Source organism: Micropterus salmoides, unplaced genomic scaffold, assembly GCF_014851395.1.
Source record: "Micropterus salmoides isolate LMB-PRFRI ecotype aquatic unplaced genomic scaffold, ASM1485139v1 Ms_hic_scaffold_14, whole genome shotgun sequence".
In the NCBI taxonomy this organism is placed as follows: domain Eukaryota; kingdom Metazoa; phylum Chordata; class Actinopteri; order Centrarchiformes; family Centrarchidae; genus Micropterus; species Micropterus salmoides.
The window spans coordinates 25,910,012-25,927,424 of record NW_024040485.1 but is presented as its reverse complement, the minus strand read 5'-3'; the positions used below and the strand labels follow the sequence as shown (position 1 = coordinate 25,927,424).

At 41.6% G+C, this 17,413-nt stretch overlaps 1 protein-coding gene across 4 annotated transcripts in view; it reads left to right on the top strand.

Moving 5' to 3' along the window:
- Positions 1-1,810: 1,810 nt before the first annotated feature.
- rnf220a (ring finger protein 220a) overlaps positions 1,811-17,413 on the top strand; it is a 169,021-nt gene continuing 153,418 nt past the window's right edge. Inside the window, exons 1-2 of one of the 4 annotated variants that reach the window (XM_038718762.1) lie at positions 1,811-2,245; positions 15,479-16,702. In XM_038718762.1, the coding sequence (XP_038574690.1) occupies positions 16,048-16,702 (655 nt within the window). In that variant the 5' untranslated portion in view covers positions 1,811-2,245; positions 15,479-16,047. The remainder of the gene's footprint in view (positions 2,246-15,478; positions 16,703-17,413) is intronic. The other 3 variants (XM_038718765.1, XM_038718764.1, XM_038718763.1) reach the window with 3 other exon arrangements.

The window sequence follows — 17,413 nt, the reverse complement described above, 5'->3', positions numbered from 1 at the left end:
TTTTTTTTATCCCCCATGAAAATTTGTCATATTTTAACGCAGTAGGCCAGTTTAGCTCAGTATTTCATTAGTTTCAAGCTAATGTCATATGAATCAAAAAATACAGTGTTTTTTTCTCTCAGATTTTTTTGGTTTGTAGGACCAGAGAATTTCCTGATAATACAAAGTGATTTGTACATATTTATCCAAATGTGCTTTATTGTAAGAAGTCATTTTATGTCACAGTTTTCCCACTTGCCATGAAAACGAATATGTGCCACCAGCAGCATCAATCAGTTGCTTACAGTTACTGACTCAAAGTGACTTGAAACAGAAGAAAGAAGTTAAAGCTCTTAGTAGTATTGGTCAGTTCCACACGTGACCAGCAGGGGGGTGTAGTGGAGAGGAAGACGAGGGACACCAGGGATCTCTTCTGAATGTCTCTCTCATGCTCCCTCAGCCTGACGCACACTGTCCTGAAAACACAGACACACTTTATTTTGCCCAATGCGCCAATTAAATATTATAGTTAATAATATAAATAAATGTTCCATGTGAAATTTTCCAGGGCTAATAGTTGGGGGTAAAACTCCACGTTGGATGTGTTTGTACCATAAAATAGCCGTGCCTCTTATTTTCCCATAATGAACTCTGACAGTTTGTTACACTGATGGTCAAGGAGCTGTCAGTGCTTTGTTGCTGGTTATGGAAGGTCATGTACAGTCACAAAGATGGTCCAGTCAGTGAAGTCCAAAATGAATGTTTTCTCTCCATTCAAACACAAAAATAAATAACTTAATTAAAAACAATCGCAGATGGTAGCGGTCATTTCTATAAAAAATAATCCAAGACTGATTGCAAACCAATGTTTCCTATATGTGTGGGGGATTTAATACAATTAAATTGCTCGCTGGTGTTTGGAAGTATAAGTGCTCGACCGTTCCCATAAAATGTTCATACTTTATTTGTAAATCTCTTACAAGTGTTGATTGATCGATGCCGGGACTTTGCCACGCACCCGCACTGAACTTCCCTCTGTGTCACTAACTTCAGTCTCTAGTGCGCACTTTATAAGAGTGTCTGGTAGTCCACCTCTTTTTGTTAAGAGGTGGACTTCATTGGCTTTATGGCAAGCAGCCTCTCCAACGGGTGAGAGAGAGGGGGGGGTGGGGGTGGGGGGCAGAGGAGGGGGATAATTCATTCACTTTGCGCACAAAGCGCAGTAGAAATCACCCAGGGGAACGAAACACCAGACGGAGGGGAGAGGCAGAGGATTGGGGGCAGTTGAGAAACAGTGCACACGCACACACTAACAGAAAATAAAAAACGAAATTCCTTTGATAATTTAAATTCACCCGTGAAGGTAAAAGCCAGATGTTGGTAAGCTGACTTTGTCACTTTGTCATGACAGAAACATTGTCACTATTTATTTTATCTTGCAAAAGAATGACACTAATATAGAACGTTAACACTGTCCGGTTCCCTGATCTCTCACAGAAGATCCAGATTCTCTTAAGACAAGAAAGAGCGCAGCCCACTGTTTGTGAGCGCTAGTATTACCAATTTGAAAAAAGCTCAGAGCTCACTGAAATGCCCAAGAAGTCATGGTTATTAAATAAATGTGTATTGTTTTAACTAAGAAAAAGAAGCAGAGGTGTCTGTCAGTCAGTCATTAAGCGACCCGAGCACTGCGCGGCAGCACTGCACCTCGGAGCGCCCTGGACACCCCTCCCTCCCTCTCCACCACCTCCCCCGTCCACCCCCACGCTCTCCGCTCAGCCTCGCGCAGCCCAGCTCCAGCCTCACACACGTCGCCGTTGAGCACTGTTAGACCCCCCCATCCCCTCGCATCACCACCACCACTGCCTGCCACCGTCTCTGCGATCCTGCGCTCCCTCACCGGCTTCACTCGTCTTTCCTCTCACTGATCGTCCCTCTCGGTGTTTCAGCGGAGGAGCTGCACGCGCGATTGCGCTATTGATACCCACTTTACACTGTGTTTGTGGAAAGCCGGCCTCTCTCTCTCCCTCGCTCTCTGTGTCCTCCTCTCTGGCTGCGCTTTGGTAACCTAACAGGGAGGTGTTAACTACTTTTGCTTCCACAAAGCGCCTCCCGTTATCTCCGGTGCTGCTGCGCAAGAGCCAGAAGGGCAACTGCTACTGATATTCCCACTTGGCAGAAAAGTTTTCCGTTTGTTGTGAGGATAAAAAAAGAAGCCGGAAACCGAGGAGTCGTCTGCAGAAGAAGCGGATTGTACCACCGCGAGGTGAGTAATACTGACTGTCTTTTTGTTGTTGTTGTTGTTGTTGTTGGGTTTGAAGCTTTTACAGTTTGTGCTTCCACGCCTTTTTCGCTTTCCGCCGCGCCTTTCAGTTTTGGAAGCGGATTTCGTGTCGTTTCCATAAACTTTCTCGGGGATTGTGCGCTTTGGGCGTTGTGCACGGTGGCGTTACCACGCGCGAAAAAAAATATATAGAAAAAGTCACGGCACCTTGTTTCTGCGTTTGGACACCGACTTTTACGCGTGTGCGCGTGAGTGCATGTACGTTTGTACCTGTTTCTCTCTATCTAAGTGTGTCCGCACGGGCGTGCGTGCGCATGCCAGATTCGCAAACAAGAAAGTGGCTTCTTGAAAACACTTGTTTCAGTATAGTGCGTGTGTCAGTGCTATTACATTGCCATCACTAGACATTATGGCATTACAAATGTTCTGCACGAACCAATATTTAAACTTTTTAACACTCTAAATACTTATTTTGTCTTTGCTTTGATTGATTAGATCATGTGAATTATTCTCAAATCTCCAAGTAAAAGAATAAAAAAATGCTAGCAAATTCTGCCAGATAAACTGTTATCTTAATTAGTTCTGCAGAGCTGCCGAGATCCTCTCCTATCGTTATCTAGTAGATCCTCAATCACGAGCGATAGTCAGCAGGCCTACAGTTAATATATTTATTTAAAAGTTGAGTTTTTGTTCATCATATGAAGGCAGCAGTGCTTATATCTCACTGGACCATTCTATAACTGGTTTTCAGTGAAAGTTACTGTTGCTGTGGAGCACTAAAGCGCTCATAATGATGAGGGCATGTGGCTTAAACTGCCGCATATTGGCCCCGTTAGATGGGGTCCAGTAAAGCATCTGATGAGGCTGATTTTAATGAATAACTAACACAGATATACATTTATGAAGGACTCCTGGACCACAACCATACTGTAATAATGGGATCATTAATTTTCATAAAAGCATTTGCGTTTTAATCTCGTATTTTGAAGTTCTAGTTTTATCTAACCAAATGTGACTGTAATAATTAAAATAAAAAATTATGAATTATGAAGAAAACTTGAGGGGAAAAAAAGGGAGAAAAGTGTTTTTACAGGAAACCCTCCCCCTATGAGCGTGTGTAAATGCAAGCCCTTTCATATGCGCAACAAATTATTCTCAGTTTCTCTCAAAGAGAAACAGACGGCTTGAATTTAAAAAGAAGGCGACTCGCTTCGTAGCATGCGTGTACACGTGCACAAACGCGCGTACACACTCACTCTCTCTCTCTCTCTCACACACACACACAGGCCTACACACAGTTGGGAAACACCTGTTAACTAGGGAGCCACTATAATTTACATCCTCCCCCTAAATAAGCAGCGCCCAGCCAGAGGAAGTCCCGAGGGCCTTACAGCTTCATGGCCGACAACGGTGAGCCAAAATCGGCTTCCCCCAAGCCCAATCCCGCTGCTGATGATGCGTCAGTATTACCGGATACAACATTCACTTTTCATTTACATTTTCAGATTCTACCGTGTCTCATCAGGAGGAAAAGATTATCACGTTTAACAGAAATCAACTTTATTTTTAGATCTTTTTTAGCAAACGACTTCCCGGCCTTTATGATAGGAGTTTGTGTATTTTTCTTTCTATTTTGTATGTCCTTCCTCCTCATATTCACATAGGCTTGGTGATTTTATTATTTTTTTGTTGTTGTTAAAAAAGTTAAAGGTATTATTCAGAGTGACGGGTGCAGCCCGTGGATGAGACTGCCTTTCTTTTTATTTCACTTTTTATGTGACTTTCTCCGGACTCAACTTATGACCTTCTATAGTTGAAGAAATATTTCACAAATTTGTGCTCACTACCTTATTTCTTTGCTCGAGTTCCCTCCCGGTCTTAATCAAATCCATGCCGTTTTTGTAAAGACCTCACTGAAGCAAACAAGTGAGCAGTCGCATACGCCCCGGATCAGCCCGCATTGCCGCACTAAGCCGCAACACTCGGATCGGGAAAGAATAAAATGAGTCTTGTGGGAAAAATGCAGCAGACCTATTAGTAGTAATTTCCAAGTTGAAAAGTCCTCTCAGTGCCAGCAATAAATAGCGCGTAAAAACACACTTTTGGAGCGTAGGTGCGCCCGGGGCAGGTCATAGAACTGTGAGGACTAAATTATAGCCCTTCAAAAATATGAATCCCCAAATCCGGATCTGGTGAACCCAGCCTGATGAAACCATTCAAATTGATTTTATCGATTGTCAGATTAACCCCTGACTTGTAACGAATAGTCAAGCCTTTTCATTTTCCAACCACATACGCTATTATCTTTTAAAAGTGCAACGTTGTGAAGGAGGAGAGTTGTTACAAAAACATATTCTTTTCAACATGTTAAAATGGCAGCATGGACAGTGAAATCGTGATTGTAGTATGTAGTCGAGTCCCCCCCCCCCGGCGGTAGTATTAGTTTAGTGGCATATTTCTTATTGACATAATTTACTGATCAGGAAAGTGAGCACTTTAATTTTTTCCCCTGTAATGATCCCTGTATGAGACATGTCATTTCTCTATTAAAGGCTACGGTACATAACCCATTCCTCTACTAATTGTAGATACCAGTAAATGCATTCATTTAAATTAATAATTTTGAATATTAATGTAATGCAGAGTACAGATTTATGTGATGTGCTAATTTTTTTTGTTTAATGTTCATATGCAGGAGGTGGTTTTATAAAACACCTCCAAATCGGAGCTTAAGTCTTGTTTTTTAAATTATATGTTAATGAGACCTTCAGAGCGATTGATTTTGGTTACACTGATTTATATTAAGGGTTAAAATGTATTCAAACGATAATCTAAATAGGCCCGTCGTACCCAAAAGGCCATTTTTAATTAAGACAAATAAAAGCTGCGTTATTCTCCTATACACGGATACATTTTTTTTGTGTATTTAAAATTGTTTGTGGTCTTTTTAAAAAAAATGATTATAATGCTCCATCTTGTCACTTTCTGTATCATTTTATAATTGTTCCGCTTCAGTTTTCAGACCTCAGTGATTTATAGGCCGCCGCTTAAATTCTCTGTATAACTACTTTATTTCACGTGCACATTTGAACGCGACACGAGAGTCTGATATTTGTATTCATATGTGTCATTGAAAGTCGCATTTTGATTGTAACTTTTGGGTGTTTTTATTACAAGTTTTTATGTGTATTAAAGTCTCTTTAATTAATTCAGAGCCCATGCCTCGGAGCACTGTGACACAGATAGACTTTAAATCACATAATGGTGCCGATTTTCAGCCACGAATATGAAAGAAATTATATTGGCATTGTTGTCATGAGGAATTCTGTATTTCTTTCTCAAACAAATTAAATATAATAGCCTTGATTTTTGTTTTCCAAGTCTCAGTAGGCCTATATATCTGTCTATTTTATTTTCTTACTTATTCATTTAAACATCCTCTTCTCTATCTCTCTCCACCCTTCCCAAAGGAATAGTCTGTAAGTGCAAAGAAGAGAAAGTGTCTAGGTTGGAGGAAAAGGAGCAAAAGATGATTTATTTGTCAGCGTTTTCGACACCCCCCTCCCTTTCAGCAGTCAGCTGTTATCGCTCGCCATTGATCTCTCTTGCTCCCCTCCTTTGCGCAGCCAGAAGTGAACTAAAATTAATGTCCATTTCACACCTCTCTCCTGGATCGATGGCCGCAGGGAGAGAAGTTTATTTTAATTTGGATCTGAAGAAGCGCCCGGTCCGAATCCAAAATATCCTCCCACCTGCTTAATTATCAGGAAGCCAGTTAACTATCACTTTTTTTCCACGACGGAGAGAATCATTAAAGCAGCTGGTAAGCAGCTTCAAATTCATATTCATCAGATGACAAAGTTTTTATTAGAGAATTAAAACCAGAAGTGTGTTTTCCCTCTTAATGTTGGATCGGATTGATGCTGCTCCACAAGTTTTATTTACCGCCACCTTTCTGAAAGAGATGAGTGATCAGGAATTTAAAAGAAGGGATGTAACTTTTGTCACTCCCCTTCCACCTGCTCTTCCCCGTCTACATAATTTTTCTCTAAAATGTTATATACATTTTTATATGTTTATATGTCAGGCCTTTTTGTAATCTCATCCAAAAAGGCTTCTTCTCATATTTGTGAATATTAATGCGTCACGACGCGCGCATTACATTACTCCACCCCCCACCCTCTCCCACAACATGACACTGATTGTAAATTACCCATGGATCGCTCAGTCGCGACTAGTTTGATGACCCCCCTTGGTCTATTAAGTCCTATCAATATGCACTAATTCCTCATTCTTTATTAAAGGCAGAACCAACTTCCCCACTTCTTCACCCTCCCTCCCCCTTTCTTCATCTCCTCCCCTTCTCATCCCCTCCTGTGTGTGTGTGTGTGTGTGTGTGTTTTATTATTTTGTTGTGCTAATAAACACTACATACGGGAGCTAATTTGACATGCAGACGGTAATTGAAATAAACGCGTCGCCGGTAAATAACAAGTGTTTGAACACGCAGACACGAGAGCGGGCCCCCTCGGAGAGAAAATGTGTTCTGCGCGGTCTGCATCTTAAAACTTTGTGTTATTGTTGTCTTGTTATCGCCGTTATAATCACCATAATTAAGTGCGAAACGCCGGATGCAATCATTTAATGGATGGATATTGTAGGGCTGTCTCGCTTATCAAACGAACCAAATGTTTTTCCTCACTGGAAATTGCAGCCTGTCCGCAACGCAGATTGTGTGGTTTGGGGCGATTATGATTAATTTGTCCAATATTCCGTGCTTGAATCAAAAGTTTTTATTAGACTTTTTCCCGACACACATTCTAATTCTTATTATTTATTTCTATTTATTTATTTTTAGGAAAATAGACATGTTAAGCTTTCTTCCATTCACTGTTTAATCAATGAAAGTCAAATGGGATGCTTATCATATTAAGCATCCCATTTGCTTGTCATATACATATATATATGACTTTGATATTGAGATGATTATTTCTAAGGAACTGAGCAAATAAGAATTCTGCTGCAAAGCTGAGGTTGATTCTCTTCCTGCAAAAACGTATGCAGAGCCAATTATTCCTTTTATTGACGACAGGAAAGGGGAGAAGCTCATGTCCAGTCATTTTCTATTGGAAGGAAATCACTCCATGCAGGGGATGCAGCACTGTGTTTAATGGTTTGATTGCATTGGAGAAGGCAGCCACTGGTAATGCCGTTATATGGGGAAATATCACTTGGAGACGCTATTGGCAACAAGAGAAAGTCAAAGAATTAGCCTAATGGGGGAGAGGAGTTGTGTCGGATGTCAGATACTTTCTATTCTCTATATTGCTCTGTGTCTCTTTCTCTCTGTGTCCATCCCCCTCCTTTGCACCCTCATCGTATCTCTCTCAAGTTTCTCCCCCATTCGTCAATTACACTGTGAGCCCTATCACAGGCTCCCTGCTTGGAAAATAAGCTAATATTCACCCCCTCCCTTCCACACCCCTCCAGAAGACACTGTTGGTGCATTTGGGTCCATCGATTGCAGACAGACAGTATTTGTTTGGCCTACTTATCATTTTTCTCTGTGCAGCCAGCCGGGCATCCAGGCAGGAGGCAAGACTGATACAGAGAGCCTGATCTAACCAGTCAATGCATAAATACACACACATACCTATAGGGAAACACACCTTTATGCATCTGCATGTCCACTCAAGTAGTTTGATATTCGCATTATATGCTTGGCAGCCTTTTGATAGTTTAACATAAACATTTGGTTGTTGGCTGAGCATCCTCCCCGCTCCAGGATGTCTGCTCTTTATCTATGACCTTTGGCCTCCATGCACAGAAGAACAGATCATTTCCCAGCAAGCATCAAAGGAGTTTCCCATTGTTCTTATTATCATTATTAACTTTGTAATGGAGGATTACTGCAGCAAAATCTGAGTGAAAACAGTTTACCTGGCAACAGTTTTCCTTGTTAAACTTGAACTAATTGGCTTGCACTTGTATGCAGTTTGTAGTACAAACCGGCCAGCCAGCCGCCTGTCTGCCTGCCAGCCAGCTAGATTAGTGGCTGCTGTTGTACACGCCGGCACAGCACAGCAATAAAGAGTCATAGCAGGGCGACTGGTGCCACACACACACACACACACTCAGTCACTGTCCTACAGGACAGATAGCAAGCTCTGTCACCTGTCGGTCAGCAAAGACACACTGGTGTCTCTGTCAGACTTATAAGGTTTTTGTGAGTGCATGCCTCATCTCTGGAAAGCCATACGTTAAAAGTATTATGCCTTAATAAGAAACAGAAAAATATGAGGTGTAAGAGCAGATTGTCTGCCTTTATGTGCATGTATTTTCTGGCTTCTGTTAAGCTCACGGTTGCAGCATCAGGCACAGCCTTCATATCAATTGCATGTACTCAGAGGGTATTTTTTACATTTTTTTATTTTGTTCTCTGTTAGATATTATGTGACAAAAAGTAATTTCAAACTGCTTTCCATAGTCATTAATTGTTACTTTATTTTTTTCAACACTTTTAAACTTACAAATTGCCCTAAATTATATCAAATGAAAAAGTGAGTACAATTCCATAACTATCCATGTCCAGAAAACAGGCTGATGCTGCTGCACCTGAGAGAAGTCCAATATGTCAAAATAAGTCTATTTAACATCATTTCAGGGAAACAAAAAAGGACAAAAATGAGATGCTGAGATTTGATTTTCCAGTGATCCAAAAATACACTTTGGGGATGGTAACCTATGAGCAATGGAATGGTGTGCTTTTCCCATTTAGCCGTGTGTGTACCAGGAATTAGCTGGCCCTGCTGAACTGGGCCTCACTGGTGCTGCCATGAATAGAAATCCCTGCCACAGGTCAGGGCCGACTTCCAGAATGATTTTTGTCTGCCGGCCATGACTCTGTCTCTGAAAATCACAAAGGCTTATTTGAGAAGTAAATCCTCTTGCTATTTTTTCAGGAGTATTGCATGAATGTCACAGAAAGAGCCTAGGAAAGAAGGACGGCAAAATAACATCGTCCCTCATCTTTTTTTTCAGCAACAAAAACACAAATTATTTGAAGTGTTCTTCATTAAGTTACACATTCTACAAAATATATTTGTTAATAGTTGACTGCTGCACAAAGCTTGCATGTTCACTTGAACAAGCTTGTCCAATCCTTATTGATTTTGTTGCTGAATATTGCCCGAGTGTCATTATCCACCTCAGGATGATGTGTCTGTATATTATTAAATCTTACTGTATTATTTTTTTTAGAAAGAAAGAGACAGAAAACATGAAAGAAACATGAGATTGTATATTTGAAAGACATTTGGAAACAAAATTAGTGTTTCACAGCTGAGGAAGGAAAGACAAGGGCAGATAATTTGAGAGAAAGAGAGAGATAGATGGGTGTGATTCTTATTCACAAGGACATCTGAGCTTTGCCTCATGGCCAGACATGAATGAGTAGATTTCAATAGTATTGACTGTTGCTTCGGACATCAGCAAACACACACGCAGATACACACACCTACTGAGGCACAAGCACAAACACTCTGTCTGGAATACAGAGTGGACCTGGTCAGCTAACGTTTTTTATGCTAAAAGAACACATACACACACTGTACAGACAGACGGTTTAGTTTTTCTGTTACCCTCATGTGTCATATCGGCGAATATTTCATATCTGGCAGCAGGGTTTTAAATAGCAGTGTTTTCTTCGTCTTGTGGCTAAATAAATAACTCTGCAGAATGGTGAGGTTTACTCTGCAATGTTTGAAAAAAAATATTAATTTTTTCCATTTCATAGACTAAACCAATCCAAGAAAACATATATTTTTTTTAAATATTTGCATTAAGTTTAAAGCAAAGTCTTTAGTTTTTGGCACTGTTTTGTTCTAGTTATGTCATGCATGTGAGCTGCATTTTCAGACAGTTCTTCCAAGTCTTAGGTTAAAGGCACTGAATTATTCAAAATATGTCATGAAACGTTAACATTTTTGAGATACATAGTTTTCACTGGACATGTCACGACAACATATCACAGTGTTATGATTAGGGATGATAGAATGGGATCTTTTCTATGGAAATGGCTGCTGCTAAGATTAAAAATGTATTTTTTCAATTAAAAACTTAATTCTATCCAAATGATGTTTATTGTGCCAAGGCTTTCAGGGTATGGTGAAGCACTGCGAGAGAGAAGTATATTGTACAAAGATGGTATGAAGCTGAGCGTAGACTTTAGAGGTTGTAAATTTAACTGGAGTTTCAGGGATGTTGGACATGAACATTTTGTTCTCAGGAGAGTTTTATTTTCTCTTTACACTCCATCCTTTGAATTATTCCTTATTATATTCCAAATTCAATTATCAAAACATGTATTTAGGTAATAGGTCAATTAAGTTCTATGGTGCATCAAGTTATAATATGTTTAATTGTTTTATTTTCTTAAGTCTCTAAATTTTCTATACATGATCTGGTATGTGTGAGGGACTGTGTGTGTCCACCAGAGAGATGAGATGAATGACACAGCTTGGCCTTTCTTGTACTAAAATGTAAGAGTGGCACTTTCACGCTTGTCAACAATCTCTAAATATACCCATGGACCGGGAACACACACACACACACACACATTCAGACAGGTCTGTGATTTTGACTGTTTTTCTCTCTGTCTCCATTAGAAAAAAGAGAAACTTCAGCTGTTTTGCTTCCCGACAGTCTCAGTAGTCACACAGACGTGTGCATACACACACCAGTCACAGTCGACAAGACATTTTTATAACAAAAATTGGATTCCTCTTCGTTCCTCTCTAAAACTCAGCAGACACACTGGAAAACTTGATCTGACAAGTATCGGTGCCGTGTTGGAAAAGCAAAACCGTTGGTTACACACTCAAAGCAGCCATGCGAGAACAATATTTATTCCGACCAGTCAACAAAAAGGAGGGCTTCGATAAGACGGACCCGCTTTGTCACCAGTGTAGTTATTTGGATCCCATTTTCCCTTTCACTTTTCTGACCCTGACACTCCGAGATGCTTATGGTTCTTCCCAGCAATTCTCTATCAAAGAAGGAATCCACTGTAACATCTGGAAGACAACACAGCGAGGATGATGCAACATTTTATCCTACTTTACATAGGCACATTATTTGGAAACCATCACCATTCTCATCATTGGAGGCCTAAAGTAATATTTTGCATCCATAACGACACCATCAATATGTCTTCAACCCCTGAAATTCTGTTTCTAAAGTCTTCAACAAGTCCATAACATTCTGTCATTATTTTTAAAGAACAATAATAATGTTTATGACCACATTTAACAATTGTTTCACATAGAATCTATGACTTCTCCTGCAGCCCCCCTCTCAGTATAGCTCATATTTCCTGAGTGAAATTCCCCGTCAGAATGATGTTAAAGCACATTGTTGTTGACACCGCAATTTCGCAGACCCGTATAACATTGTCAGTTAAAGTACAGATTTGACGTGAAAAGCCCTCCTCGCTGTTTGTATTTAATATCGCGCCGACAGCTGTATCATTCTTGCACACTGTAATCAAATTATGACAGCGTGGTAAGTGTTCCCCTGTGACATTTTCTATTATAAAATGCATATACCCGGTGTCAGACAATGTGTGGGTGGTATCCCTCAGTGGCAAATGGGATTGTAAGTGGCACCGAGTGACATTATGCGTGTGTGCGTTAGATGTAATTGCGCTTGTATATTGATGATATGCATAGGTGTATGTCATCTGGAATTATGATTGTTGTTTTAGAGAGAAGGTGAAAAACATCACTGTCTTTAAGCAGCTTCATGACACTTCTATTAGTGTGATATTACAAGTACAGTTAGAATTTATTGTAAATCACACATATAAGAATAATTCTTTTTACATGTGAAAGCATCCACACAAAAGTTAGATGTGGAGATGCAGTTGAAGGGCTCTTTGGTATTGGTTTCTGGAGGCATCATCACATACACATGTCGATATGTGTATTATTATGTGTGTGTGTTTTCACTCACACAAGACCACCAGGCCAGACAGCAGCCAGCTTGTGTCAAACGCCCAGGGTGATGAGATTTGTACCCTTTGCTCTGATATCACACCCTCTTCTCTCCTCGCCTTTCCTCATCTCCTCATCCCTTCTCATTTCCTCGTCTCTCAGTTCCTCTTGTTTCTTCTCCACTCTTGTTTCCTTTCCTAACCTTTCCTTTTTCTTATCCTCTCCTATTCACTCCTCTCCTCTTGTTTCATTTTCTCTTCTCTCCTTCTTTCCTCCCCTCTCCTCCTCTTCTCACCTGTCTTGTTTCCTCACCTCATTTTCCCTCTTGCCTCTCCTCTTCTCTTCTTGTTTTCTTCATTCCCTTCCACTTGTCTCTTGTTTCATCTCCTATACTCTCCATGTTTAGTAGCCTCTCTTTTACTGGTGTTTCACCTCCTCTCCTCCTTTCGTGTCTCCTCTCCTCTCCTAGTTTCCTAACCTCTCCTCTCCTCCTGTATCCTTTGCTTTCCTTTTGTTTTCTCTCTTCTCCTGTTGTGGCCTGCAAGGGAATATCCAGTGTCCTCTTATTGGATTGGCTGCTTCACTTTGGCGGCCCTTCACTCGCCGCCCCTCGGCCTGCTGGGTAATGATAATAAAATTGAAATATCCCGGTACTTATCAGTGTATTACCTCGCTATCAACACCTCAGACACACTCCTACTTTAGAGGTTATACAGGAGAAAGTGTGATCTGATATACAGCGCGAACAGAGAGAGGACACCAGCAGGCAAAGTGAGAAAGACAGACAGAGAGAGAGAGAGGAGGAGAGGGAGTAAACAGATAGACAGAGAAAGGGATGGGGAGAAAGAAAGACAGGAGTTTTGTCATGGCTACATTTTCAAGGTGCTATTTCCAGGATGGATTGCGGTAGGTAGGCAAGAGAGGGTGAAAAGAGGAGGTGGTGGTGGAGGAGGAAGAGAGGCGTGTAATGTGACTCTGTGGCATCTGTCCAGACCAGAGGCGTGTTAGCGTAAGCCGTTCTCAACACTCCACTCTAGTCTACTGTACATTTGCGGTAATGTAAAACATCTCTCATCTCCCCATCTCTCTCTCTGTCTCTGGGCCCTCCTCTCTCCTTTCTCTTGGCAGTTGGTGTGTGTGCGTCTTTGTGTGTGTGTGGGAGGTGGGGGAGCGTGCCAAAGCCGAGATCAGGTTTGGAAATTGATTTGAATGAGTGTTGTGGACAGCTGATAGCTATAAAAGATTTTCTCCTTTCATTTCCCAGGGAGTTTCTCCTTTGATGTTGGCTGGTAGTCAACGCAGCTTTGAAGCTCGTCTAGAGCGGTCTGTGCCGCTACTTGATACTGTGTGAGTTTGTATCTGTTGTGTGTTTATGTATGTGTACACATGACTTCATGTTTGACCTTTTCAAGTCACATTTGGCGGTGAGTTTTGATGGCAGCGGTGAATTTTGTGATAAAATGACCGGTAATAATGCTTTTTCATTGTACAAAATGGCATTTAATAAAATCAGCTGAAATTACGCATGATAACCTATTTGCATGTCAGCTGATCTGATTTTCTTTAATCCAGGGTGATGAATACCATCCTATAATCACTTATGTACAACAAGCACATCTTTACCTACTCTTAATCTTAACATATTGGGCGCCACACATGCCAGCCACCTTCAAATTGCCCTTTGGGGATAAAAATCTCTGAAATGTTATTTTGTCGTTTCATCGACTGCCTCTCTGCGTTCCTCCGATCAGCCAATCGCACGCTCCAATCTAATCCCCTGGAGGGAAGAATCTAGTCTGTTGCCACGGATGCCGGGGGGGGTCGTGAGGTCAAGTACAGCTAATTTATTCACTCAGTCAGATTTCCTCTGGCTCGTGGATGGCAGATGGAGAGGTCTGATATGATATCACCCATCTGAATCACCCAAGGGAGAAGAGAGCAGGAGGGACGAGGGACGAGGGAGGGAGGGAGAGATGGAGGGATGAGAGGAGAAGAGATTGACAGGAGAGATGTAAAAAGAAAGGGAGGGCAGATAGTAAAAATTGGGGAATTAAAAGTGGTTGATAGAGAGATAGGAGAGAGGGTAGCATTGCCTGCAAGAGTGTGGAGTGTGTTCGCCCCACCGAGTTGGGTGTCAAGCTGAACATTGAGCCACATAGCCTCTTATCAGATGTGTGTGTGGGTGAAATGTGTGTATGTGTGTGTGTCCTTATCTTAAGACAAGTGGTTCTGGTCCAATAAGATCCTGGGAGATGGTAGGAATAAGCGGCTTAGACCAAGATCTAAGATGGAGGGGGGGGGGAAGGAGAGATAGTGGTAGGGAGATGAGAGAAGGAGATGAGGATGGAGAGGAGAGGAAGAGGAGGAGGAGATGGACAGATTAGGAGGATGGAGGACGAGGAGGGGACATTTGGAAAGAGATGAAACGTGGAGGGCTGTAGAGATCGGAATGGAAAGATGTGATGTGGAAACAGTTTGGAGAAGTTTTTTTTAAAGAGCAGAAGGAAAAGGGAGGGGAAAGAAGGGAGAAGTTTGGGGTTTGAAATAGTTCTTGGCTTTTTGTCAAAGGGCAGGGATTTACAGGATTTCATCAACAGTGTCAACTTGAGGACACTTTTTCCCGAGAGGTTTCGAATTTGTGGCTTCACAACAGTGTCCGCTTAAGAACACTCTGCCCCCAGGGGTTTTGACTTCAAGCCTTGGCTTCAAGTGGCTCCTTTATTAAAAATTTTCCACTCAGCTCCCAGCCTTTCCACTACATACCGATTGAGGGCAAGACATTGATCTTTGTCAGTTGAAAAAGCAACACGCCTCTTGTCTCTGAAAGTACCTATCATTAAGAAAAGATGAGGAGGTCCAAGATAAATGTGAAAGGGCGAAGTGATTTAAATATTTATTATGGATATTAAAATTTTAAGCACTTTCGTCTGCACAGATACAATTTCAGGTCTGTCCAAAATAAAAGAAATCTCAAGGAATTTGTGAAGTGAAAATCTGTCAAAGGGCAGGTCTCGTAAATGCTCTGGACTTGTATAACGCCTTTCTAGTCTTTTCGACCATTCAGTCACATTTATACACTGAGCTTAAGTGCTCAAACAGAAACTAACATTCACACACATTCATACACTGGCGGAACAGCCAGCATGTGATTGGTGATATTAAACTAAACAAATAGCGCTCCATAATGATTTGAACTTAATGCTTGTGTTTTGTATCCCATCAGTTTGGCGACCACATGAAGATGAGAAACCAGCTTTGACGACCTACGGATGTCCACCTTCCCCGGACCATTCGGCTTCGGCAACACATCCAACACACTCTTCAAGAGGGAGGTTTTTACAGCTTATTACCCAGGAGGAAAAACTTTATCTTGACCATTTCTTGTATTTATCATTTGGACTGAAGTGGTCCAAACTGTGAAGCCTGTTAAGGACAGAACACCAAACGGCACTTACTTGGCAAAGAATGATCTGGACTGTGATGATCTGATTTCAAGTGAATTTGGCTGGAAACAGATCTCACTTTAGTTCCACTGAAGAGAAATGAACTGCATTCAAGCTAAACTGAACTGACATTGACTGACACTTTCTTCAAGAATCCTCACCTTCCATACAAACGGCTCTTTTCTGAGCCCCTTCCCTCAAAACGCCCAATTCTTTAAGTCTCCAAACTAAATTCCCTCAATTCCTCAGACCCTTTCCAAGGGTCTCCGACATTGTCTCACATCTTATTGAGGAGGAATCATCTCCTCCTCCTCCTAAAATCCTTACGACCTCTCTCTTCTGTCCAAACATGGACCTCCATAGGGCAGCATTCAAGATGGAGAGCTCCTCCTACCTGCCCAATCCCCTAGCCTCCCCAGCTCTCATGGTCCTGGCCTCTACTGCTGAAGCCTCTCGAGATGCCTCGATTCCCTGCCAGCAGCCACGTCCATTTGGCGTCCCAGTCTCTGTCGAGAAAGATGTCCATTTGCCATTTAACAATGGTTCTTACACTTTTGCATCAATGTACCATCGTCAAGGTGCAGTCCCACCAGGATTCCCTAACAGGGATTTTCCTCCATCCCTCCTTCACCTCCATCATCAGTTTGCCCCACCTAACCTGGACTGCTCGCCAATCAGCATGCTAAATCACAGTGGCGTCGGCGCCTTCAGGCCTTTTGCCTCACCACCGGAAGATCGCGACGGGGCGCCTGGTGGTTATCAGTCTGCTTTCACCCCAGCCAAGCGCCTCAAAGGCTGCCTGGATGCAGAGGCTTCACCTCACCTGCGGTACTCTGATGCAGAGGGGAAAGAGTATGACTTTGGTGGTTCCCAGATCCCTCCTGGAGGCTCGCCGAGCAGCGCCTTGAAAGCAGTGGAGGACAGTGGGAAAAAGATCTTCGCTGTGTCAGGCCTCCTGTCTGATCGAGAGACTTCCTCCAGCCCTGAGGACCGCATTGAGCGCTGTAAGTAGCAATTTATAGCTGTTCTATATTGCACTCAAATTATAGTAACAACCATGAATAAATTAGTGGAAACAAAACAGTACAGGGCAGAAGGGGTCACTAAATGGTTTGATAAGTGTGACAATGATGTGAATCGTATGCTATGGTCTGTACAGTCACTAGATCTCAACTCAGTTGAACACCTATGACAGATTTTGGGTCAACATGTTAGACTGTGCTCTCCATCAACTTTATTAAAACACAAAATATAAGAATATCTTTTAGAAGAATGGCGTTCATCCCTTCCCATTGTGGTGGAAAAACACCTTAATAAATAACTTTTCTTATATACATAATTTTCACCCATCTGTATGTAAAACATATTAAGAAAACTTTTTTGTGTAATGTGCTTACGAAACAATACATAAAAAATCGAACCACATGGACTTACACATTATTGTTCTGAAAGTCTCCTCCAGCGTAATCACAAATCAGCCCCAATATGCTCTTGCTATGGAATGCTATGGAAGTATGTTTTACAATATTTTGGTGTGGTAAAATGAAAGAACACTGAACATCACATAAACAGTTTCCATTATGCATTTTATTTCAGCTTATTAGAAATGGTGACACTGATGTATGGTCTTTAAAACATATACACACCTCTAAAATCTCAACGTGTGGAGGATTTTTTCACACTGCCACATTTCCAATACCGATCCCACATTTTAG